At 40.4% G+C, this 20,968-nt stretch overlaps 1 protein-coding gene across 6 annotated transcripts in view; it reads left to right on the plus strand.

The window, feature by feature from the left end:
- Positions 1 to 20,968, plus strand: part of BRF1 (BRF1 general transcription factor IIIB subunit) — a 219,917-nt gene that overhangs the window by 95,449 nt on the left and 103,500 nt on the right. For 5 of the 6 annotated variants that reach the window (XM_081313338.1, XM_081313340.1, XM_081313339.1 and 2 more), the window contains 2 exons: positions 8,920 to 9,069; positions 15,743 to 15,836. In XM_081313338.1, the coding sequence (XP_081169464.1) occupies positions 8,920 to 9,069; positions 15,743 to 15,836 (244 nt within the window). The remainder of the gene's footprint in view (positions 1 to 8,919; positions 9,070 to 15,742; positions 15,837 to 20,968) is intronic. The other variant, XM_081313342.1, reaches the window with a different exon arrangement.

The raw sequence follows: 20,968 nt of genomic DNA on the forward strand, positions 1-20,968 counted from the left end.
TGGCAGGGTAAAGTTCCGCAGCCATCTTCTTTTTGAGGCCCAGGGGCAATATCTCATAGCATGGTGCCCCTTTGCTGTTGGCCCGGACGCTCTTTTTGGACTTCTTTAAGGTCTCTGGAAGCAGAAGAAAGAAAGTCAAACACTTCATGATCCGCCCACGGAAGCAACCATGGTCCAGGGGCATCAGCGGGAGGGATCCCTCTCCGCGGCCATCAGTCGAGCGCACTCTCGCTTCGAAAGATTTTTTTTTAATATATATATATATATAAAAACCCCTTTGAAGGACAGCAAAAACAAACTACAGCGCCTCGTTTGAAGGACTGGTGCCTAAAGCATCTTTTGTGTTCCGGCTGGTGGCGCAGCGATGATGCTTTAGTGACTCATCGCTCACCTGGCGGCGGGGAGGGAAGGACGCTGGGGATGGTGCAAGGCTCTCCGAAGCGCAAGCCGCGGGGCAGGACTTGCCCGGATCCCGCTCCGGAAAGTCCAAGGAGCCGTTACGATGCCGATTTTTCTTGAAGAGGCGAGAGCAGCCCCTGACCCCGGGGCAACGTAAACTTCTGGCAAGGTTCTTGGTGAGGCGGGAGGACAGGCAAAAGCAGGAAACCCGGCTTTCGCCCGTTTTCCGGGCGAAGGGCCAACATCCGCGAAGCAGCTGTAGATCCCCGCTTACGGTTATTTATTATTATCCCACAATTCAGGTTGCAAGTCCTCAGTAAAATCCCAGAGGCCGAGGGACGGCGAAGGAGAGACGCATACGATCCGGCCGCTTTTCTTTTTACGAGCGGAAGTTTTTCTGTCCCTTCCCGTCCCCCCCTTTTTTTTTTTGCTTTAAAAGCGAGACTCCCCAGGCCAAACTGCAGGAGAGGGAAGCGTCATCCTCTACGCTGGAGTCCGGTTCTGGTGCTCTCCGGCGCCGGAGACGCTTCTTTTTCTCGCCTCCTGGCGAGGCCGGCTTTCCTTCCTAACCCTGTCCCTATTCCGAAAGTCGGCAGGAGCCGCGGCTTCGCAGGACCGGGCGCCCGTGGCCGTCCGCGTGTGCGCTCCTCGCCCGTACGTGCTTCCTTCCCCGCTGTTGTTAGCACCACCGCCGCCACCTCTTCCCAATGTTGCTGCTGGCTCAAATAGTCAGCGGCAGCGTTGCGCGTCATCGGCGGCTGCTCCAATGGCGAAAGGGCACAGACGGGAGGACCGGCCTCTCTCGCTAGACAATATGTCATTCTTCGCTCGCTCGAACCGCCCACACGCCTTCCCTCCCTCCCTCCCTCCCTCCCCCTCCGCGCTTTCCTCTCCCATCAATCCAGTCCCCTCCTCCATTTGGGAAATTTACAGGAAACCCAAATTCTCTCTCGCTGTTGGATGGAGGGGAGCTAAATGCACGCGCGGACACACACGTAAAAAAAATATAAAATTAATAATAATAATAAAAAAATGCTGCAGCGGAGCAGTGGGAGTGACGGCGAAACGCAACCCTCCTTTCCGCCCTACCCTCCGAAAGGGGAGTTACAGAAACTCCTCCAGAAGTAAACCCATTTAGGAAGGGTCGATGTTGCTTCGAGATGAAACAAAAGTTTTATTATTTGTTGCTTTAAATGGGTATCCCTCCCCTCTTTTCGGTTGCTTGGGAAATTCCTCTTCTCCCCCCCCCCTCTTCCTCCCACCCCCGGGAGATCTCGTCTGAGCTTTGCTTCGTTTGCGGTTGCTGGCTCCCAAGTCGATCGGGGGTAGGCGTCGATAAAGGCGGTCAGTGTGAATTCCGCCCGAGCTCCGGCTTCGATGCCATCTAGCCAGGGGCGCTTTTCGTTTTGGACGGTTTGCAAAATCGGGAAGAGAGAGCCCGTCTTTCGGAAATCGCTCGAGGCAGCAGCCCGCCTTGAACGCCAAGCCGTCCTGCAGTTCAAAAACTCTGCTGCGGCGCCGATCCCAGCATCTCCCCTCTTCCCCCCGATCGCGCACCCCCTCCCGGCAATGCCCCAGTTAGAAAGCAGCCCCCCGGTCGCTCTCTCACCAGGCGTCCCTCTGCCCGAACGCAGCCGGGAAAGTTTGCACTGCAGGCTTATCCGTGGAGTCAGAAGCCATGATTAGGAAAGCGGAAGGCACTGGCAGCCTCGGTTAGGCGGGAGGCAGCGCCTCGCCGATCCCAGTTTAAGCGCAGCAGTAGCCGGAGAGGCGTCTTTTCTGGGCGGCCTGGCGAGGGCGCCCGTGCTCCTTCTGGCCGTTCCCTCGCACAATGCTCCTTTTCAGGCATCTTTTCTGGCTCCGTTTGAACTTTTTTGGGCAAAAGCTTGGGGGGTGGGGGAATCAACCCAAACCAGGGCTTTTTCAGACTTTTATCAGCCTGAAAGCAAGGCGGAGCTATCAAAGGTGCCGGCAAAAACTGGAGAGTTTTCGCCCATTTTTTTTTTGAACGTTGGGAGCCGTGTGTCTCATTTCGTTCTTAACATTTTGAAAGAGCTTGGTAACTGATGTTTGGTCTGTCTGTCTGTCTGTCTCTCTCTCTCTCTCTCTCTGTGTGTGTGTGTGTGTGTGTGTGTGTGTGTGTGTGTACATGACTTCAGACCTTAAAACCTTATCCACAGGAAATAAAGGTGAAAGGTGAAAGTATCAACAAAATGACTGAGAAACCTTGTAGTTCTGGCCCAGTTAAGTTTTTATATAGATTTATTTATTTTTATTTATTTTAATTCCATTTATATCCCGCCCTTCTCCGAAGACTCAGGGCGGCTTACAAGCTTAGCAGTAGCCTTCATTCTATGTATATGCCTGCTTATTAGGGCTTTCACACACACCCCAAGTGGCATTATTACAAAGTCAGCTTAATTGCCCCCAACAATCTGGGTCCTCATTTTACCTACCTCGGAAGGATGGAAGGCTGAGTCAACCTTGAGCCTGGTGGGATGCGAACCTGCACTAATTGCAGGCAGCTGGTGTTACTTAAGGAGGCATTAGCCCACTGCTCCACCAAGGATACTTATTTTTTTATTATTATTACTATTTCTTCCAGAAAGTTGGGTGGTCTTATCCAGTTTGATATTTTGTAAGATAACGTTTGTAAAATTTATGTGTACATACTTTGAAAACTAAAAATGCTAGTGAATTATTTTTATTTTTATACAGAATTGTGCAAATGTTATGGATAGATTAATAAATTAATATTTATTAGGTTCAGTCATGAGTGTAATTTTCCTGTTGTAGATTCTATTCTTAAAAAGTCCCTGTAATTGACATTGATTTTCAATAATTGCGCAAAATGTACATGTTGTTCTCCCAGCAAGAATACCATCTAGAGTCTGTTTGACCTGAGGCACTGGGATAATTCACATGAATAAATACTTAAGTGATTTATTGCTATCCTGGTGGTCTCCCATCCAAGAACCAAGCCATCCAAACTGTTTAAATCTGTCACGGTCAGTTAGCTGTACCATGTGCCATAGCCTACCATTTGTATGGATTAAGGTGAACAACAAAACTTGCACTGATTGTCTTGTTAAATTATAGACCAGGGGTAGGCAACCTCGGCTCTTTTATGACTCATGGACTTCAACTCCCAGAATTCCTGAGTCAGCATAGCTATGCTGAGTCAGGAATTCTGGGAGTTGAAGTCCATGAGTCATAAAAGAGCCGAGGTTGCCTACCCCTGTTATAGTCCATCAGTTTGTTCCCGGTCTACTTGTAGAAGGCAAAATTCTAAAAACTGGTGAGTTGTGAAAGAGGAAAAGCTCCCTCTGTACAGTTCTGTCCCCAGACTAATATTTTCCATAAAGAAAGGAAGCATTTGTTTTTGTTTTGCTCTGCAACGAGGAAGTGTTATTCTGTACAGGAGAATGCAGGAAATAATTCCCCATCACTTGCACTTCACGCATAAAGAACGAGATGGGTTAAAACAAATTTGAAGTCACAGTCCAACTCATGCTTCTAAAGATCTGGAGATCACCCCTCTCAAGGGTTTGCTGTACCAGATTCATGCAGTTGGAAACTGTCTACTTCTTTTGCATCTGAACAGGGGCCTTAGTATTACATAACAGTCCTTTGTATGTCTCTGTCTCTGTCTCTGACACTCTCTTTGTAAGAATGTTTACCTTCCTCTTCACCCAGATTCCCAATGCAGCTAAGAAATATAAAAGGAGCAACAAGATCTTCTCTCAGAGAGAAGCTTCTGGCATCACCATTTGGCTTGCTAATTAACACACATTATGCCAGAAATGTACAGGATTTGCTTTTAATCTGAATGTTACCTTTTTCCTAAATAGTTTGATTAGCTTATAGCATTTGATTTAGTAAGTATCTACATTATATATCTAACCATCATAGTTAAGTGAATCTTTGAATTTCCTCTAAAAATATTAAGGTATGTAACTCTCCTAGTTAATAGTTACTTAGTTGTGTTTTTTTTTTTTGCAAAAGTGTACTGCTTCTAGTTGTCTGAAAATTTGTATGTTATGTAGGTGATCGTGCGTATGCATAGTCTTTCTGAACACATGAAAACAAAAAATAGTACATAACACTGTTGATGTTTAGCAGTGATTATTTAAGTATAATTAAATTAAATTAATTACATGAAATTCTTCACCTAAATGAAAGCTGAAAGCTGAAAATCTGATAAAAATGTAATTCTATTGTGTGCCTCAAATAGTAACTAGCAGAAGTTAACTAAGTAACTGACAGAAGTAACTAACTTCCTACTAACTAACAGAAGACAACTACGTCTTTTAAAATATATCAAATCCTTGATTTATGACTGCAACTGAATCCAAAATTTCAATTGCTAAGCAAGGCACTTGTTAAGTGAGTTCCACTCCTTTTCACAACCTTTTTTGCCATGGTTGTTAAGTGAATCACTGCATTTGTTAAGTGAATCGTGGTCATTAAGCAAATCTGGCTTTCCCCATTGGCTTGCTGGGAAGGTTACAAACGGCAAACACATGACTCTGTGACAGTGCATCTGTCAGTTGTCAAGTGCCCAAATGATCACTGAGATCCTGCAAGAGTCATAAGTATGAAAACCAGTCATAAGTCAGTTTTTTTCAGTGATGTTGTAATTTCAAATGGTCACAAATGGTTGTAAGTTGAAGACTATATTTATAGTCTCTAGAGCAAGGTATCAGTTTTGGGCTGTATGGTATTATGGTATTGGCCTTAATTCACATCAAATTCTTGGCAAAAACCTAAGGTGTTATGATGTATCGGAATAGTATTTGTGCATATGCAAGGAGTGTGGTCTTTTGCAATTGATAGAAGGATTTTTGTCAATGCACAGATTTAATAGTCCAAAGCTTTTTGGTATGGTCAGGGCTTTTTTCCTCATAGAACGCTCAGAACGGAGTTCCGGCACCTTTTTTGGATGGAACCTTGTAGAGTAGGCAAGGCGGGTTGTATGACGTGTGAGTTCCGGCACCTTTTTCTTTTACAAAAAAAGCACTGGGTATGGTACCCAGAGTACTGATAAACACTGGGACATCCAGATTTAGTCACAGTTTTGTTCCATATAGCATCAACCTTGTGAACTCTCAAGTTTCCTCATTCTGCTATATATTCAAAATGGACAGTGATTAATATTTGTGTGTGTGTGTAGATATACTTTCTTTTGAGAGCAGGCAACAGAATTTCAGAATGTGGGCCATTGTGCTCACAGTAAAAAAATGACAATAAAGGTTATCTTAATTCCAAAGTGAAATTATAACAGCTGTGGTGGCGCATGGTTAGAATGCAATACTGCAGGCTACTTCTGCTGACTGCTGGCTGCCAGCAGTTCTGGCAGTTCAATTCTCCATGGCTCAAGGTTGACTCAGCCTTCCATCCTTCCGAGGTTAGTAAAATGAGGACCCAGATTGTTGGGGGCAATATGCTGATTCTGCAAACTGCTTAGAGAGAGCTGTAAAGCATTGTGAAGTGTATATAAGTCGTAAGTGCTATTGCTATTGCTATAATAGCTTTAGCTATTGATGTAAAACTTAAGCTCAAGTACCCCTCCCCCGGTAATATATGACATCTATATGAGAGGACCCCTTGATATTGAAAACTGGCAGTGTTCCTCAGTGGAAGGCTTTGGAAACCATGATTGTTTCCTGTCATTTCATAATCATAGCCAAATCTGTCTTCTGGTAACCTTGATATTCTATCTCCTGGCAGTATATTTTAATGTCTTGGTTATTGAATATAATTATTATGATAGGGAATACAGTTGTTTATATTTTTGTAATGCAAATAATGAACCTAAAATCTTTTTTTCCTTTTCTGTAACATTGAGGAACAATTATAGATTGGAGCATGCTGTTAACAGCATAGCAATGTAGCATAAAATCCTTTAAAGTACAGGTAACAGCTATATAGTCTAGGTAGACATTGATTTCACTGTACCTGCAAATTGTTCAGGAGACATTAATCCACATAATCAAAATGGAGCAGTACACCGCACAAAGTTGTATCTTTGACATAAATAATACATTGCATTTAAAATTGTTCTCAAATATTTCTGATTTCAGGGACTAGAAATCAGTTTTTACTAATGGTGTTAATTTCATGGCATAATAGATATACTTTTCAGCAAAGAAAAACTCTCAACCAATTTGACTTTTTTAATGAAAGCTTAAGTTGATTTTTGGAAGTTATTCTTTTGGCTTGGTTCTGTTGATGACTTTAAATTAATCTTCAATAAGGAGAGAGATATGAAAGCAAAATTAGTCTGTGTTAATAATGGGAGCTGGCTGGAACTTTCATCTATTATACAATGACTGGAGATGAGAAATTTAATACTGTACTTCTGTAGAAGCAAAATAATTTCATTTGTTAATGTGGAATTTTTAACTAACGTATCTTCAAAGAAGTCTCAAGTAATATTAAATTGCACATTGGATGATTTTCCTCTTGCTTGTTATACTCCTGGATGAGGATATTAATCATTAGTATTCTCCCTACTATAGAAGATTGGTCACTTAAGGTGTCAAATTTGGCAGAAATGGCTAAGATTTCTGCTTATTTGAAGGATCATTCACAAGAAAGATACATTTCGGTCTGGAGAAGATAGATAGATTATATTCAGAACAAATATGGGACTAAAAAGTTTCATCTAGCTTATGAATAAATTATAGAATGATATTATTAATATTAGTATATTTTTATGGTATTTCTATTAGTTTCTATTATATTTTATTATTAGTATTGTTTAATAATATGGATATTATCTTGTTTTTATGTTATTATTATTATGTTTACTTTTATTTTGTTTGTGTTCATGTTAAAGGGGAGTTAAAGTGGGTTAGGAACTTGGTTACATATATAGTTGGTTAATGTTATTTAGATTTTGATTGTTATTTTTGTAACCCTGTATTCAGTTCTGGGAAGGGGGGAAGGGGGAGGGGAGTGGTTTGGGGGTGGGTTTGTATTGTAACTTTTATAAAACCTTTTAATAAAAAAATCATTAGTATTCTCATCCAGGTGCTTCCCAGGGATGTTTGGGATTACAATTCCTGATTTTTCGTGCCAACATAATTTTACAGTATGGTCTGTAGGTATAGTGAGGTTTGGTCTCAACACATTTGGACACTTAATGAATGGTGTTGATAGGTCTGTGTGATTGGAAATATTATTCATTGCACAGTTGCTACATTGATCTATGACAGATCTTGGATTTGGAAATGTGGAATCAGGTAATAATTTTAGGGGCTATCAACACTGATTGACTGGACCTATTTATTCTGTACTTCATAGTTTATTTATTTTTATTTTATTTTATTTATTTTATTAGATTTATATACCGCCCTTTCCCGAAGGACTCAGGGCGGTTTACAGGGTATTTTAAAATCAAACCAATACAAAATACAAAAGTTAAAAAACAATTTAAAAAGATTACATTATCCCTAAAAATAAAAACCCCAGTTAAAAATTCTCAGCCTGGGCCGGAGAGCTCAAAGAGCCAGGTCTTCAGGTCCCGGCGGAATGACCGAAGGTCAGGGGCAGTCCTAAGCTCCACGGGCAGCTGGTTCCAGAGGGCAGGCGCACCCACAGAGAAGGCCCTCTCCCTGGGTGTTATCCGCCGGCAATCTTTTACCGGCGGCACCCTGAGAAGACCCTCCCTGTGTGAGCGCACTGGACGAAGGGAACTTGATGTGGAAATATATATATTTGAATATCCCATATTTGTTAGGTCTTTTTTAATCATGTGTCACAATGTATTCTACTTGGTTTGCAAACTTAAAATATGCAGTTCTTTTTCTAGCTAGTACTAATTCCTTCACTGCAGTTCTGGGTTGTAAGAACATCCAGGATTGACTTGATTAATGGCAATACAGATTTTCTATCTGTTTCTACTGAAGTTTCAAAAAAGATGGTCACTTTTAAACAGATATTGAATAGAAAGCAAAATGCTAAACATATCTCCTTGATTTTTCTTGACCCAAAGTAGCCACCTTCTACAGTGCATTTTTTAAAGAGAGGTTGCCATGTGTGTGTCTCATGTGACATTTGGTATCTTGGCTGGTCCATACAATTAGAATTAACTGATAGTTTAACCACCCTAATTATATTCAGCAATATATTTCAGTTCACTGAAAGCTGTTTGTTGTCAGACATGACCTAATGAAAGCGGTGGTGAATTTTGAATAATGCCCATTCTCCTAGTAGTCCTTGTATATCTGACTGGAGCAATGGGGGAAAATGGTGCTGAGAGTTCCAGAAGGAAGAGATAATCAGCAAAACATCACCTTCCATTAGTAGAGGTTTCTGCCAGAACAAAGACCTTCCACAAGCAGAACAATTCTTTTTGTTCCTAATAGTAAACACAATCTCATGTCTACAGCTGGAGAAACAATTGGACAGTGAAGTGTTTTCTGTAGGTTGAGTTGGAAATCTGAGAAGGCTCTGTATAGAAGAAGAAAAGTTACAGTGGGTAATAACTAACTTTTTTCATCTTGCTTTGGGCAGATCCATGTTTATATATTCCTCGTTTTGCACACATGCTCGAGTTTGGTGATAAGAACCATGAAGTCTCCATGACAGCCTTAAGGCTCCTGCAGCAGATGAAGAGAGACTGGATGCACACAGGTCGACGGCCATCAGGGCTTTGTGGTGCAGGTATTGCAGAACTCATGAATTGGAGTGTGTGGAGTGGCAACAGCTAGTGGCAAAGAAATGTGTTATGTATATTTCATTTTGTAAGAAGCACTCGCATATGTTCACTCTTAGAATGTTGTGTTTTTAGGCAAATCTGTACATACAAATTTAATGTCAAGATGAATCAAATTAGGTACAAACTTTAAGAACTAATCTAACGCTTGGCCATAAACCAGAGTATCATGGAGGTTATATTATTCCACAAGCAGAAAGTGCAGATTATCTATAAGGCATTGTATAAAAGTTGTATAAAAGAACATGAAAACAGTGGATTACACTGAAGTCTTACGGTTTAACTGAATAACTGATAGTTTAACAATCCTAATTACATTCAGCAGTATCTTGGTAGAGTCCAGTAATAAACAAATATATTAAGGCTGTGTGCAAAAGAGATAGTTTATTTTATCTTTATTTATTAAATTTGTTTGCTGTCTATTTTGCCATGATCAAAGCAAGTTGGTCAAGCTACAGTTCTTTCATGGCCTATATATAAGAACCTTTTAGAACCAAAGTATATACTACAGGCAGATGCATGGGACAAAAGCTATTTTTGCTTTCTCTGATGTCCTGGAGAGACAAGTATGTTTGAAACAAAAAAGGGAAAAATGACTTACAGGGGGCACTTTGAACACAGAAGTTATAAGTAGAAGAAGGATTGTGCTACACTCCCATTTTTCTGCTATTTTGCATGTGACATTTTATTACAGTGGAGAGAAAGACTGGACCTGTTGGACATCTCTGGAAGAACTGTTGAGAGACTTGTTAGATCAGACTTTTGTCTTTCAAACTGATTAGTACAACAGAGCACTTTTAAGAGCTCATCCTTGATCCTACTTTGGCTCTTCTTCTCTCAGTACCTCTTATTTCTTTTGTTTATAAGCTCATGGGTGGTGATCCTGTTGTGTGTGATAAAGATATTAAATAAGCCATTACGGGTGACCCCCCCGCTTATGACCATTCATTCATAAACTGCTTGAACTTACAACCCTGCTTAAAAACATGGAACTAAAGCCTGTATATGAAGTTATAACTGTTGCAGCACTCCCCCTCACGGTCACATGATCAAAATTTGGGCATGTGGCAGCCAGCCTACATTTTTGACCACAGGGGTGTTGCAATTCTTCTCCCTGCCCCACCTTGTCTCTCCCCCCCCATATTTATGCTTTTTTGTCCCCCTACCTCTCTCTGCTCAGCCGCTTCAGCTTATCTTTGCTCTTTCTTGCTCTCAATGCCAATGAGGCATTCTCGACCTGGTCTTTCATGCCAAAAAGCCCCACTGCTAAGCCAGCAAAAGGAATCTGGTAAAAGGAATCCCTTTTGCATAAAGCCATCGAAAGCAATGTGCCATGCTTCCTGCTGTAGAACAAAGAAGCAGAAATAAGCAAGAAACAAGTTATAGATCTGCACCAGGCCAGGAAACCTACCCTGGCCTGACCCAGCAGCATGGTGCAAATGGGCTTGCTTTTGTCAACTGTGCATGAAGGGGCTCCCTTTGGCTGACTTGCTTTTTTCTGCCTGTGTGACAAGGGACAAGGTAGGCATGCCTCGTCAGCCACGAGAATAAGAAGATAGGGAAGATAAGCTGGGTTGGTGAAGTGCAGAATGGTGAGAGTGCTGGGTGTCTGCTGCTTGCTGGGCTGGCGATAGTCCCAGAGCCATGTGGATCTATGGCTGCTTGCTGTCTTGAAAAGTAGGGTGCGGGGTGGCCAAAAACCAGATAAGGGGGGTGGGTGGGGAGATTTTGAGCCACTCCCTTCCCTTTTGAGGCTTAGAGCTGAGAGGGACCAAGTCCAGAATGATTTAGAGTAGGTTGGGTACTGCCTTAATGATCCATGAATCTGTGAGTGCTAGGATTGCTGTCCTAAGTCACATGATACAATCATGCTGACTTATGATGGCAATTTCAGTCCCAATTGTGGTGATAAGTCAAGGACTAATTGAACCTGCTAAGAAGGTGGGATAAAACTACTTTAAAATATTACATTAAGTAAACAATATATTTAGACTTCTGAATTTTAAAAGTGAAGAAGACAGTATTTAATTAAACTACTGATAGTTTGACCTAGAGAGAAAGGATGTCTATCCATTTATTTTCCTTTTTTTATTTCTTCCCAATAATTTTTTTTTTAGTTGGTAGCCACCAATTAATATTTCAATTGTGGCTTTCTTTATTTCAATTGTAGAAGATGAACAGAATTGTTGGGGATATAGCAATACCAATAGCACTTAAACTTATATACTGCTTCATACTGCTTTACAGCCCTGTCTAAGTAGTTTACAGCATATTGCTCCCAACAATCTGGGTCTTCATTTTATTGACATCAGAAGGATGGAAGTCTAAGTCAACCTTGAGTCAGTCAGAATCATACTCCTGGCAGTGAGCATTCTAACCATTGTACCACCACGGCTTTTATGATCTTTTCTGTGTTATGGAAAATCTACATTAAGACATATCTCCCAACTTTAGCTTAAAAACACTGTGTCAATGCTTCAAACATTGGATGTTTTTGCTCTGACAATTCTTTAAACTGTTTGCTTTGAATATAAAGACGTTGCGGGGAGGAGTATGCTGACCTGGACGTATAAATTAGATAAGAATGGCGTGCAAAATAATGGAAGTGAAGCTTGTGTTTTGGGCTAATTGGAGAATAGTTTATAGTTTATTAGACTTATATACTGCCCTTCTCCTGTAGGACTCAGGGCGGTTCACAAGGTTTTTTAAAAGAAAACAATACCACAATTACAAAAATTAAAACAATTAAAATGATTATATTAATCTCGAATATAAAAATCCTAATTAAAATGTGAATAATGTGAATAATGACATGTAATTAAGGGAGGGAGTTGTGCATGATAATGATGGGTTTAGGGGAGGAGGATTCAGATTCTGGCATCCATCCATGAGTGCCGATGCTTTGTTTTCATTATTATAGACTTTTAGAAAAACTGCCTGAACGTTGTTTGAACTGTCTCATTCATCGGAACCATGACATCATGCCAGAATCTATTTTCTTTCAAACAACCTGGATGTTCCTGAGCCCGGCCACTGTCTCTAGTAAGGGAGAGAAGCTGGCAAAGATTCAGGGAAGAATCTTCATCATGGGTAGAGGAAGCCTACTTGGAGATGATAACCTGGCTGCTGATGAAACCTCAGAGGAGGGAGTAATAGACGGCTTGCTGTGGGAAGATGAATTTGGGCAGATCTCCAAACCCAAGCAGTTAAGTGCGCGTATCTGGTTGTCAGGCTAGAACCACTCTAGCAGAGACTCCAGGTGCTTAGAGACTGCCCTGCCAATTTCAAAAGCAGAATGGTGAAATGCTACCAGACCGTCTGCCACTGAGAATTTGGGTGAGTGGAAAATTCTGTCTGCAGACCAGATGACCTGCCAGCCCCAGGAGTCCCCTGCCAGGTCCTCCAGACCCACAGAGACAGAGAACCCCAGCCTGGGGCCTCTGCAGCAATGGGAGGTTGAGAAACCCCCACAAGTGAAAGGCCAACAACCTCTGAGCTTGCCACAGCTAATAGAGGCCTTGCAACAGCTTGGGGTGGTGCAGAAGCCTGGAGATCAGAAGCTGGTGGGAGGACAACCACAGCAAGGGTGGCAGCAGCAGAGCCCAAATGTGCAACCCCTGGGCATAACGCAGGACCAGTGGGGCCAGCAGCAGGGCCCCCCCCAGCAATCAATGATGGCCCCACCCTTCAGAGCAACCTTCGATGGGGACCCAGAGAAACTGATTTTTTCCCCTAAACCAAGTACGCTCTCATTTGAATCGCTGGGCCTATCTCTACCCGGACCCAGGTGCTATGGTCGATGTGATTGCGTCCAGCCTAGAGGGAGAAGCATCCGAATGGTTAAACAATTTATATAATGAGCAAGCCCCTGAACTGGAGGACCCCCACCTCTTCCTCTTAGGGCTGAGAGAGATTTGAGGACCCATCCATTGCCCTCAAAGCAGAAGAACAAATCCACAGGATAAAACAAGCTGGCTGGCCTGCCCTGGAGTATGTGCAGGAGTTTCGCAAAATAACCGGTCGGATAGGGAGATGGCCTGAGAATCCATAATTCATCATTTCAGGGAAGGATTGGACGACCACCTTTCTCAGGCCTGCATATACTGACCTGTGCCTGACCAGCTGCAAGAATGGTACTGGGCAGCGGTAAGATAAGATGTTCAGCTCACCCGCTATAAGAAGCCTCTCCCACCTGAAGCCAAGCCGAGGTCAGAACAACCTGAATGGCAGTCACCCCCATGAAAATCTCCAGCTACTGTGGCGGCTGAAAGACCCAGGCCACCTGCAGGCCTAGCAATTAAGTGTTTCCGGTGCGAATAGCAGGAACATTGAGCAGCAAAATGCCCAGGCCACTACCCCCAACCGCAGAACAGACCAGGACCAGCAGTGAGAAAGAAACCTGCACAGTGGCTAATGGGAGAGAAATCCAACCGGATGACGCAGGAACCTGTTGCCCAGGTCACATCCCCCACATGGGAGGACACCGGAACTCAGTCTGGATCCACCCCTGTTCTACTTTCTTTCGACAGCGATGACGAAGGAGAGAATGACCCGATGAAGAGCTGACACGTCCTACCTTTTTCACTACCTGCCAAGCTCATAATCCCTAAGTCGGGTACGCAGGTAGATTTAAAGGTGCTAGTTGATTCTGGATGCTCCCGATGCATCATTAGCTTACCATTTGCCATGAAACTGGGCATACAAGCAAAACTGCTCTCCAAACCTGTGAGGTTTGAGCAGGTCGATGGCTCCCTGATGGGAGGGACTTTAGTCACGCAATTAACGGAGCCCCTATGCCTAGACATAGGTGAGCACAGGGAATTTATTGGCTTCCTGGTGGCCCAAAAAATGACTGAGACTATGATCCTAGCATTAGCCTGGTTGGACAAATGGAAGCCATTTATCTGGTGGGAGAAAGGAATAAGAACTGTGAGACTACCTATAGGACTGATGTTACAGGGAATTTTAGCCCACCCAATAAGTGAGCGCACATGGCTGTCTCACAGCCACCAGGCGAGCCGCTCATCCCCAGCGAGTACCGGGACCTAGTGGAGGCATTTAGTGAGAAAGAATGTGATACCTTGCCTCCTCACCGGCCCAATGACTGTTCCATTGAACTGTTGCCAGGGGCTAAACTTCCCCGACCAAGAATGTATGCTATGTCCCCCCTTGAAATGGAGGAGATGCAATGATATGTGGACACAAACCTAGCAAGGGGATTCATTGAGCGGGCCAAGTCCGCTGTGGGATCCCCTGTGCTGTTTAAAGAAACGAAAGATGGGTCTCTTCATCTCTGCGTGGACTATAAAGGTCTGAACGCAGTGAGTGTGGAAAATAAATACCCCCTCCCCCTCCTGAAGGACTTACTAACCCATCTGGCGAAGGGGAGTGTCTTCACTAAATTAGACCTGAGAGAAGCATATTACCGGGTGAGAATAAAGTAGGGGGATGAATGGAAAACTGCCTTCAACTGCCCCTTGGGAAGCTACCAGTTCAAAGTCTTTGGACTGCAGGGCCCCCAGCTGTATTTATACAGTTAATGAGGTCCTACATGATCATTTATACAAAGGGGTTCTAGTATATCTTGATGATATACAGTATGAATATGACTGACCACATAAGACTGATGAGAGAAGTGTTAAAGAAACTATTGAATGCCAAACTTTATGTTAAATTGTCAAAATGTGAATTTCACCAAACTCGATTAGGTTATCTTGGCTATAGAATTTCCAATGAGGGCATTGAAATGGACCCAGCCAAAGTGAAAGCTATAATTGAATGGCAGCCCCCAAAGACTCGCAAACAGATCCAGAGCTTCCTAGGGTTTGCCAACTTCTACCGTCAATTCATTCCCTCTTTTGCTGAGATTGCTCTACCACTTACAGAACTACTCAAAACAGGTAAGGGAGGGGGAAAACCGCGACCCGGCCAACCACTAGCACGAACTATGAGTTGTCAAACAGCTTTTGAGAATTTAAAAAGACTATTTGCTGCTGAGCCGGTTCTAAAGCACCCCTGCCCAGGGGAACCCTTTGTAATCCAAGCTGACACTGGTGACGTTGCAGTCGGAGCTGTATTACTGCAAAATAACAACAATGCCTGAACGTTGTTTGAACTGTCATTCATCGGAACCATGACGCACTGTTGAGGAGTTCTGAACCTTGAACTGAAATATTGAAAGCACTGAATGATGTTATGCAATTACTTTTTATTGAGATAATTTTACTATGTAAATACTGGAACATATGTACAAGTTTTGAAATAATGTGGGGACGAAGCAAATGAATGTGCTATTGTGGTGTTAGGACATTTTCCCCTAATTTTGTGTGCATGATACATATGTATGTGTGCAAGGAGGCAGTCTATCTAGATGAAATAATTTTTTGAGGTTGATTATGCCATACTGCTTTTTCTAAAGTTAGTTTGTGCTGATGTAATATTTCTGCATGCAAAGTAAATTTTATAAAATTCCAGCTTAATCTTTCTGAAGTCCATCAGTATTTTGAAATTAATATGAGAAATAGAATTTCCAATGCCATCTATATGATTTAATGTATTCCTTTGCTTCCCTCCATCCCGAGTGCCTTTTTGATGTGATTTTCTTTTTTTTTTATGTTCTAGCTCTCCTGGTTGCAGCAAGAATGCATGATTTTCGGCGCACTGTTAAAGAAGTAATCAGGGTGGTTAAAGTTGGTGAATCAACATTAAGGAAAAGGTAAGTCAAGTTTGTAATTTTTTTTACATTTTACTTTAGCATTAGAGCATTTCTGAAATTTATTATTTGCGGTGTGGAAAATAGATCAGTTTTTTTTTGTAAAAGACATCTTTTACAAACAGAACCCCATCCTTTGATTAAACTGTATCTTATTTGGGGCCAAGGAAGTGTTCTTTCTCTGCCACAGGTTCCACCAGGATGGCCCTCTAGAAGACTTTTCTCTTAGGCTTTGGTTAGGCTGGTTGGAGGCTTTGCCAGGTGATGTGATATGTTTTACGTGTTGACTGCATTTGCCATCTGCTTAGTGTTTTAGGTACATTTTAGGTTTACATCGTTTTATACTGTGAGCTGCTTAGAGTCAGTTTGGAATTAGGCAGCATGTGAATGAAACAAACAAGCAAATAAAGTGTAGCAGAGTTACAGAGAATTTCTTTTTTATATAATTTTTGTCAAGAGTTACCTAGAATGTCATAATCAATGGGATGCGTGATAAATACTGCTGCACATGATAGTCTAACTGGAGCTGAATCCAAATATTGTCTGCAGAGGCAGTTCTTCTGCCTCATATTTTGAAAACTGGAGGAGCAGATGGATTTCAGAAGCTGAAGTTTCATTGAGGAGATAGTGTTGAAATGACAGTTAAACATAAACATTTATATTGGAACTAGCCACCTGCAAGCTATTGGTTTGTGGAAGTGATGTGGGTCGTCCATGTTCCTTCTATGACTAATTTATGTTTCATTCCTAGTACATAACACTCTGATCTGTTATAGATAGGCTATTTCATTTCCTGTTAAAAAAGGCTTCTTCCCAGTCATAGCTGTAATTAAAACTACAGAGCAGAAGCTTGGTAAATCCAATTTTATGGGTTTATATTGGCCCAAAGCTCAGTAATGAATGTATTTCTTTAGTCTTGTTCTGAATGCTTATGGGATCTACAAGATCACATCTTAAAAAAAGATATTAATTCAGTTGCTCCGAACCAAAGGCCACATATATATGGTGCACCTGAATCTGTAGGCTTTTCCATAAATTACTTCTGGAAATGTATTTTTTTCTTTGTTTAAAGTACCTGCCTATTTTGAAATAAATGGGGAATGACATCCTTCAGGAAAGGGAGCTTCATGCAAAATCTTTGCAAGTACTAGTGGTTATGACAGCTGTTTCAAATGTCATGGTTTCTACAGGGATTTAAAGATTTAATAGCTTTATAGTATTTTATTTTTTTGTTTTGTTTTTTATTATTTAAAGTAATAAACTGAACATAAATATTGGGAAACTTAGACTTTGGTGTTATGGGTTGTTTAAATAAAATTTATAGGACATATTTACTTTTTGCAGCTAGATAGAATGGAAGCTGATTCTCCATTCAGTTTGCTGAGGATAAAAGACTTCTACTAAACCCCAGTACTGTTTAATTTCAAGAGCACAGCTTATGCAAATGTATCAACTTTCTGAAATAATGTAATTTGGATTTGTGTAATACTAGTATTCTGTGACTAAAAATTTCCTTTTGATGCTTCATATTTCAAATTGCAAGATAGTGATGTCCGGGTATTCTTATTGTTTTAGATATAGTTTCTTATTTTTTTCTTGTCAAACTTAATGATTTTGTAACACCAATTTTTCTCTTTAATAATTTGCATTTACAGGGAACCCTAAGTTCCATTGTAACAGAAAACTTCCTGTTTTCCTGTTTACTAGAAAGTAAAAGAATTCTAGTGTTAACCTATTCATTTTGAATTACTGTGTTTACAAAGTTTAAATTTTGCTTTAAATCATTGAAATTAATAGAAATAGTTTAAGTGAATGATTGCTATTTATCAATATACTCCAATATTACTTTTGATAGTATTTTTTCTACTTTTATAACTATAGGTCATAGCCTCACACAATGCAAAATCACTGAGTTACAATACATATTAAAAATAACAAATAAATAAACAAATGTATAACATTTGTATAAATAAACTATGTAGGAGAGGATAAAAAAGCCTATAATAAACATGGCATAAGAATCACAAAATTTCTGAAGTAAACAAATCTGCAAAACATAGCCCTCATTACTTACATAAATCAAAAAGTTGACATGGCTTTGGGCAGCTGCTGAAATAAAGATTGTCACAGCTGCGAAGGTCATCCTATTCTTAGGAAACAAATTTTCTAGGGGGTTGGTCAAGCCCATTTCCTTTTTTGATATTGGAGCTAAATATTTTATAGTGGTTGCTAAAGAGGCATGATGAGCAAATAATGAGGAATATCACCTTTAATGTCCCATGCTATGAAAGCATAGGCAAAGGTTATAGGGAATTTGCCTCTAATTTTTATCCAGTATAGCTAAGGCACCTCCTATATTCTCTGCTTTATCATGTAACTCCTGTCAACTAATGGATCAAATAATTTCATTTAAACTTGTACTTCATAGCACACCATTGAGTAGTCTTTTTTGATACACAAATTGAGGTGAATTGTTGCACTAGGCATCTTGGTTTTATATCTTTGTCTTACTGTAAAATGATGTACAATGATTTGCATCATGCATGTGTATCATTGATGGGATACAGGCAGTTCGAAGTTGACTTGCAGGTAGTCTCTGGATTTGTGGTTCTACCTTGCCTAGAATAATTGACATGCTTGGAATAAAATTTGACATTGATTGTTTTTGTGTCATACCAGCCAAAATGTGACAAAACTGGCTGTTATTGTCCTTACTATTGGCAAAGAATGCTGCATTTGACATAGCTACTGTTGGTATTAGTACCTAGTTTATACCTTCTATATCATATTAAAATAATTTTGTGTGAAAGTGTCAGTTGATCAAAATCATGAAGGCAAGCAGAGTTCTATATTTTGAATCCATCTGGTGATGACCACAATATATGCATATAGAAGATTGTGACTTAGACTGTAAGGGGAATATATGAAAAAGCATATGAATGATCAAAGGAAATACAAGAAATCAAAAAAAATTGTTATGCATCTGTGAAACTAAGAGAAAGGAGAAGGATAGAAAAAATATGAAATCCAAGTGATCAGATCTATGGCATGGAATTGATTCATACCTGAAGAGAAGTGAAGGTATATATTTAATTATGAAGAAAAAGGCTAAAACGTCTGTCAGAAAAAGTGAATTTGGATCATCTAAGTTAATTCATGTTAAAATAGGTGGCCAAAGGCTGGAGGTAGTTACACATTGTGCATTAATGAACAGTGATAGTGTAATAATATGAGTCTGAGGGAGAACTGTGCATCTTTCTAATATATAATTCCAACTGCCAAGATTCTATTAATCCAGAACATTTCTCAAACATACTCTCATCAGTACTTATCTGGAGTCCTACAATTTACAATTTACTTTAAAGGTAGACGTCCACTTACAATCATAATTGGGACCAGAATTTCAATCATAATTCATGGCAGTCATAAGTTGAGGAACTCATGTGACAACCTGATTTTATGACCATGTTTACAGTGGCGTAATGCAAATCTTGTGGTTGTAGGTTGAAATCCATTTACCCAAATAGGAATTTTTGGAGCTAGAAACCAGCTAGAAGCTGGTAATATTGTCTTGCATCCAATTCATATATCCTAAGAGAACTTACATCATCAGCTTGTGAAGATGGGGAACCATCAATAGCTTTCAATTGGTGCATCTGCATTACAGAACAGCCTCTTCTGGAAATATGATCAGCCCCCATGCTACTAGTTTTTTGTAAGTGTTATTAAAAACTAAATTATTCTGTAGAGCCTTTGGAGCTTTAGGAGACCTGGATCCAACTAATTCTGCATCCTACTTCTCACAGTAGTTGGCTAGATATCTTTTGAAAACTCAGAATCAAGACAATAACTATCTCCCACTTCTTTATATTAATCTTGACTAGAAGCATGCTGCTTCTTGACTTATCATGACTTACAGCCATTAGCAGACTGAAAGGCTTGTCATTCTAATTGAATGGTTTTTAGTTGATCAACCTCCTGATTTGTGGACTTATCCTCTATGAATTTATAAGCCTCAGAGCAAGTTAAAGCATAGTAAAAATTCTCTTTGAAAACCACCATTATAATTTATTTAAGCTTAAGACCTGCTGATTTAAGGCAGTAAGATATTTTGCACAGTTTCCAAATCATTCAGAAGGATTATTGGTATACACTTTTCATTTTATTTGAGTGATAGCAAATGCATTGAATTGTAAAAGAAGCACATTCAGTTGAGCAGTTGTTTAAAATGAAGGAGCATGAGTACAAAGTATGTGCTTTGAAATGTTTACTCAGGTCATGCACATCAACTAAATTGACAGTGTTATTTACTTTGACAAGGTAAATGTGACAGCTGAATTATTTTCCAGGATCTATAATTATAGCTGTATTTATCACAGATCCATAAAACATGATTGATGTTTCTCAAATAACCTCACATTATATTGCATTTATAGAGGGCACATTCAAAACAAACCTTTCTCACTAAGCTTCCCTGAGCTCAATATTTTTTTTTGAACTATTTAGATTCTTAAAATGTCATTAAGTAGAAGTTGGTTGAATTAATAAGTACTTATTTCGTGTAGCTCTGTTAAATTGTGCAAGAATCTGTTTACGGAATTGAATGCCTTTGACAAGTTACCTGAGATTTTATCTGGGAAATTTCTGCATAGACTTCCTCATTTGTTTTTCTCAGCATAGACTACCAGAGAGGAACTCTTGATAATAAACTTTAAATTCAAAATCTCTAGATTCAGTAATTGGCATCTCTGTCTAAGGCAAAGGACCCCTGTTGAACCAATACTCTTTTAGTTGGATCAGTGGCGTTACTCCATATACAGCAGCTTCTCCACAGGCATATAAGAAATCTCTAGATACTGTGAAACAGGCTTACTTAGCAAAAAGCTGATACAGTTAGTTTAGTTTCTTCCTTGCAGACAAGAATGATACCACAAAGAGATCTCCCTATCTTCCTACTTTGAGTAGCGTCAAAGTTTGTTTGTTTGTGTGTGTGTGTTTGTATGTGTGCACCCCCCCACACACACACTTGTGCTCCTAGATGCTAATTCTAATCTCTTCCATCTTTATTGGCCGTTCCTTTGCTGGCATTGTGAGGCAACTGATACATTTTTAACATAACATAACATTCTCAGTAG

The sequence above is a fragment of the Vipera berus genome, assembly GCF_964194415.1.
Source record: "Vipera berus genome assembly, chromosome: 1".
In the NCBI taxonomy this organism is placed as follows: domain Eukaryota; kingdom Metazoa; phylum Chordata; class Lepidosauria; order Squamata; family Viperidae; genus Vipera; species Vipera berus.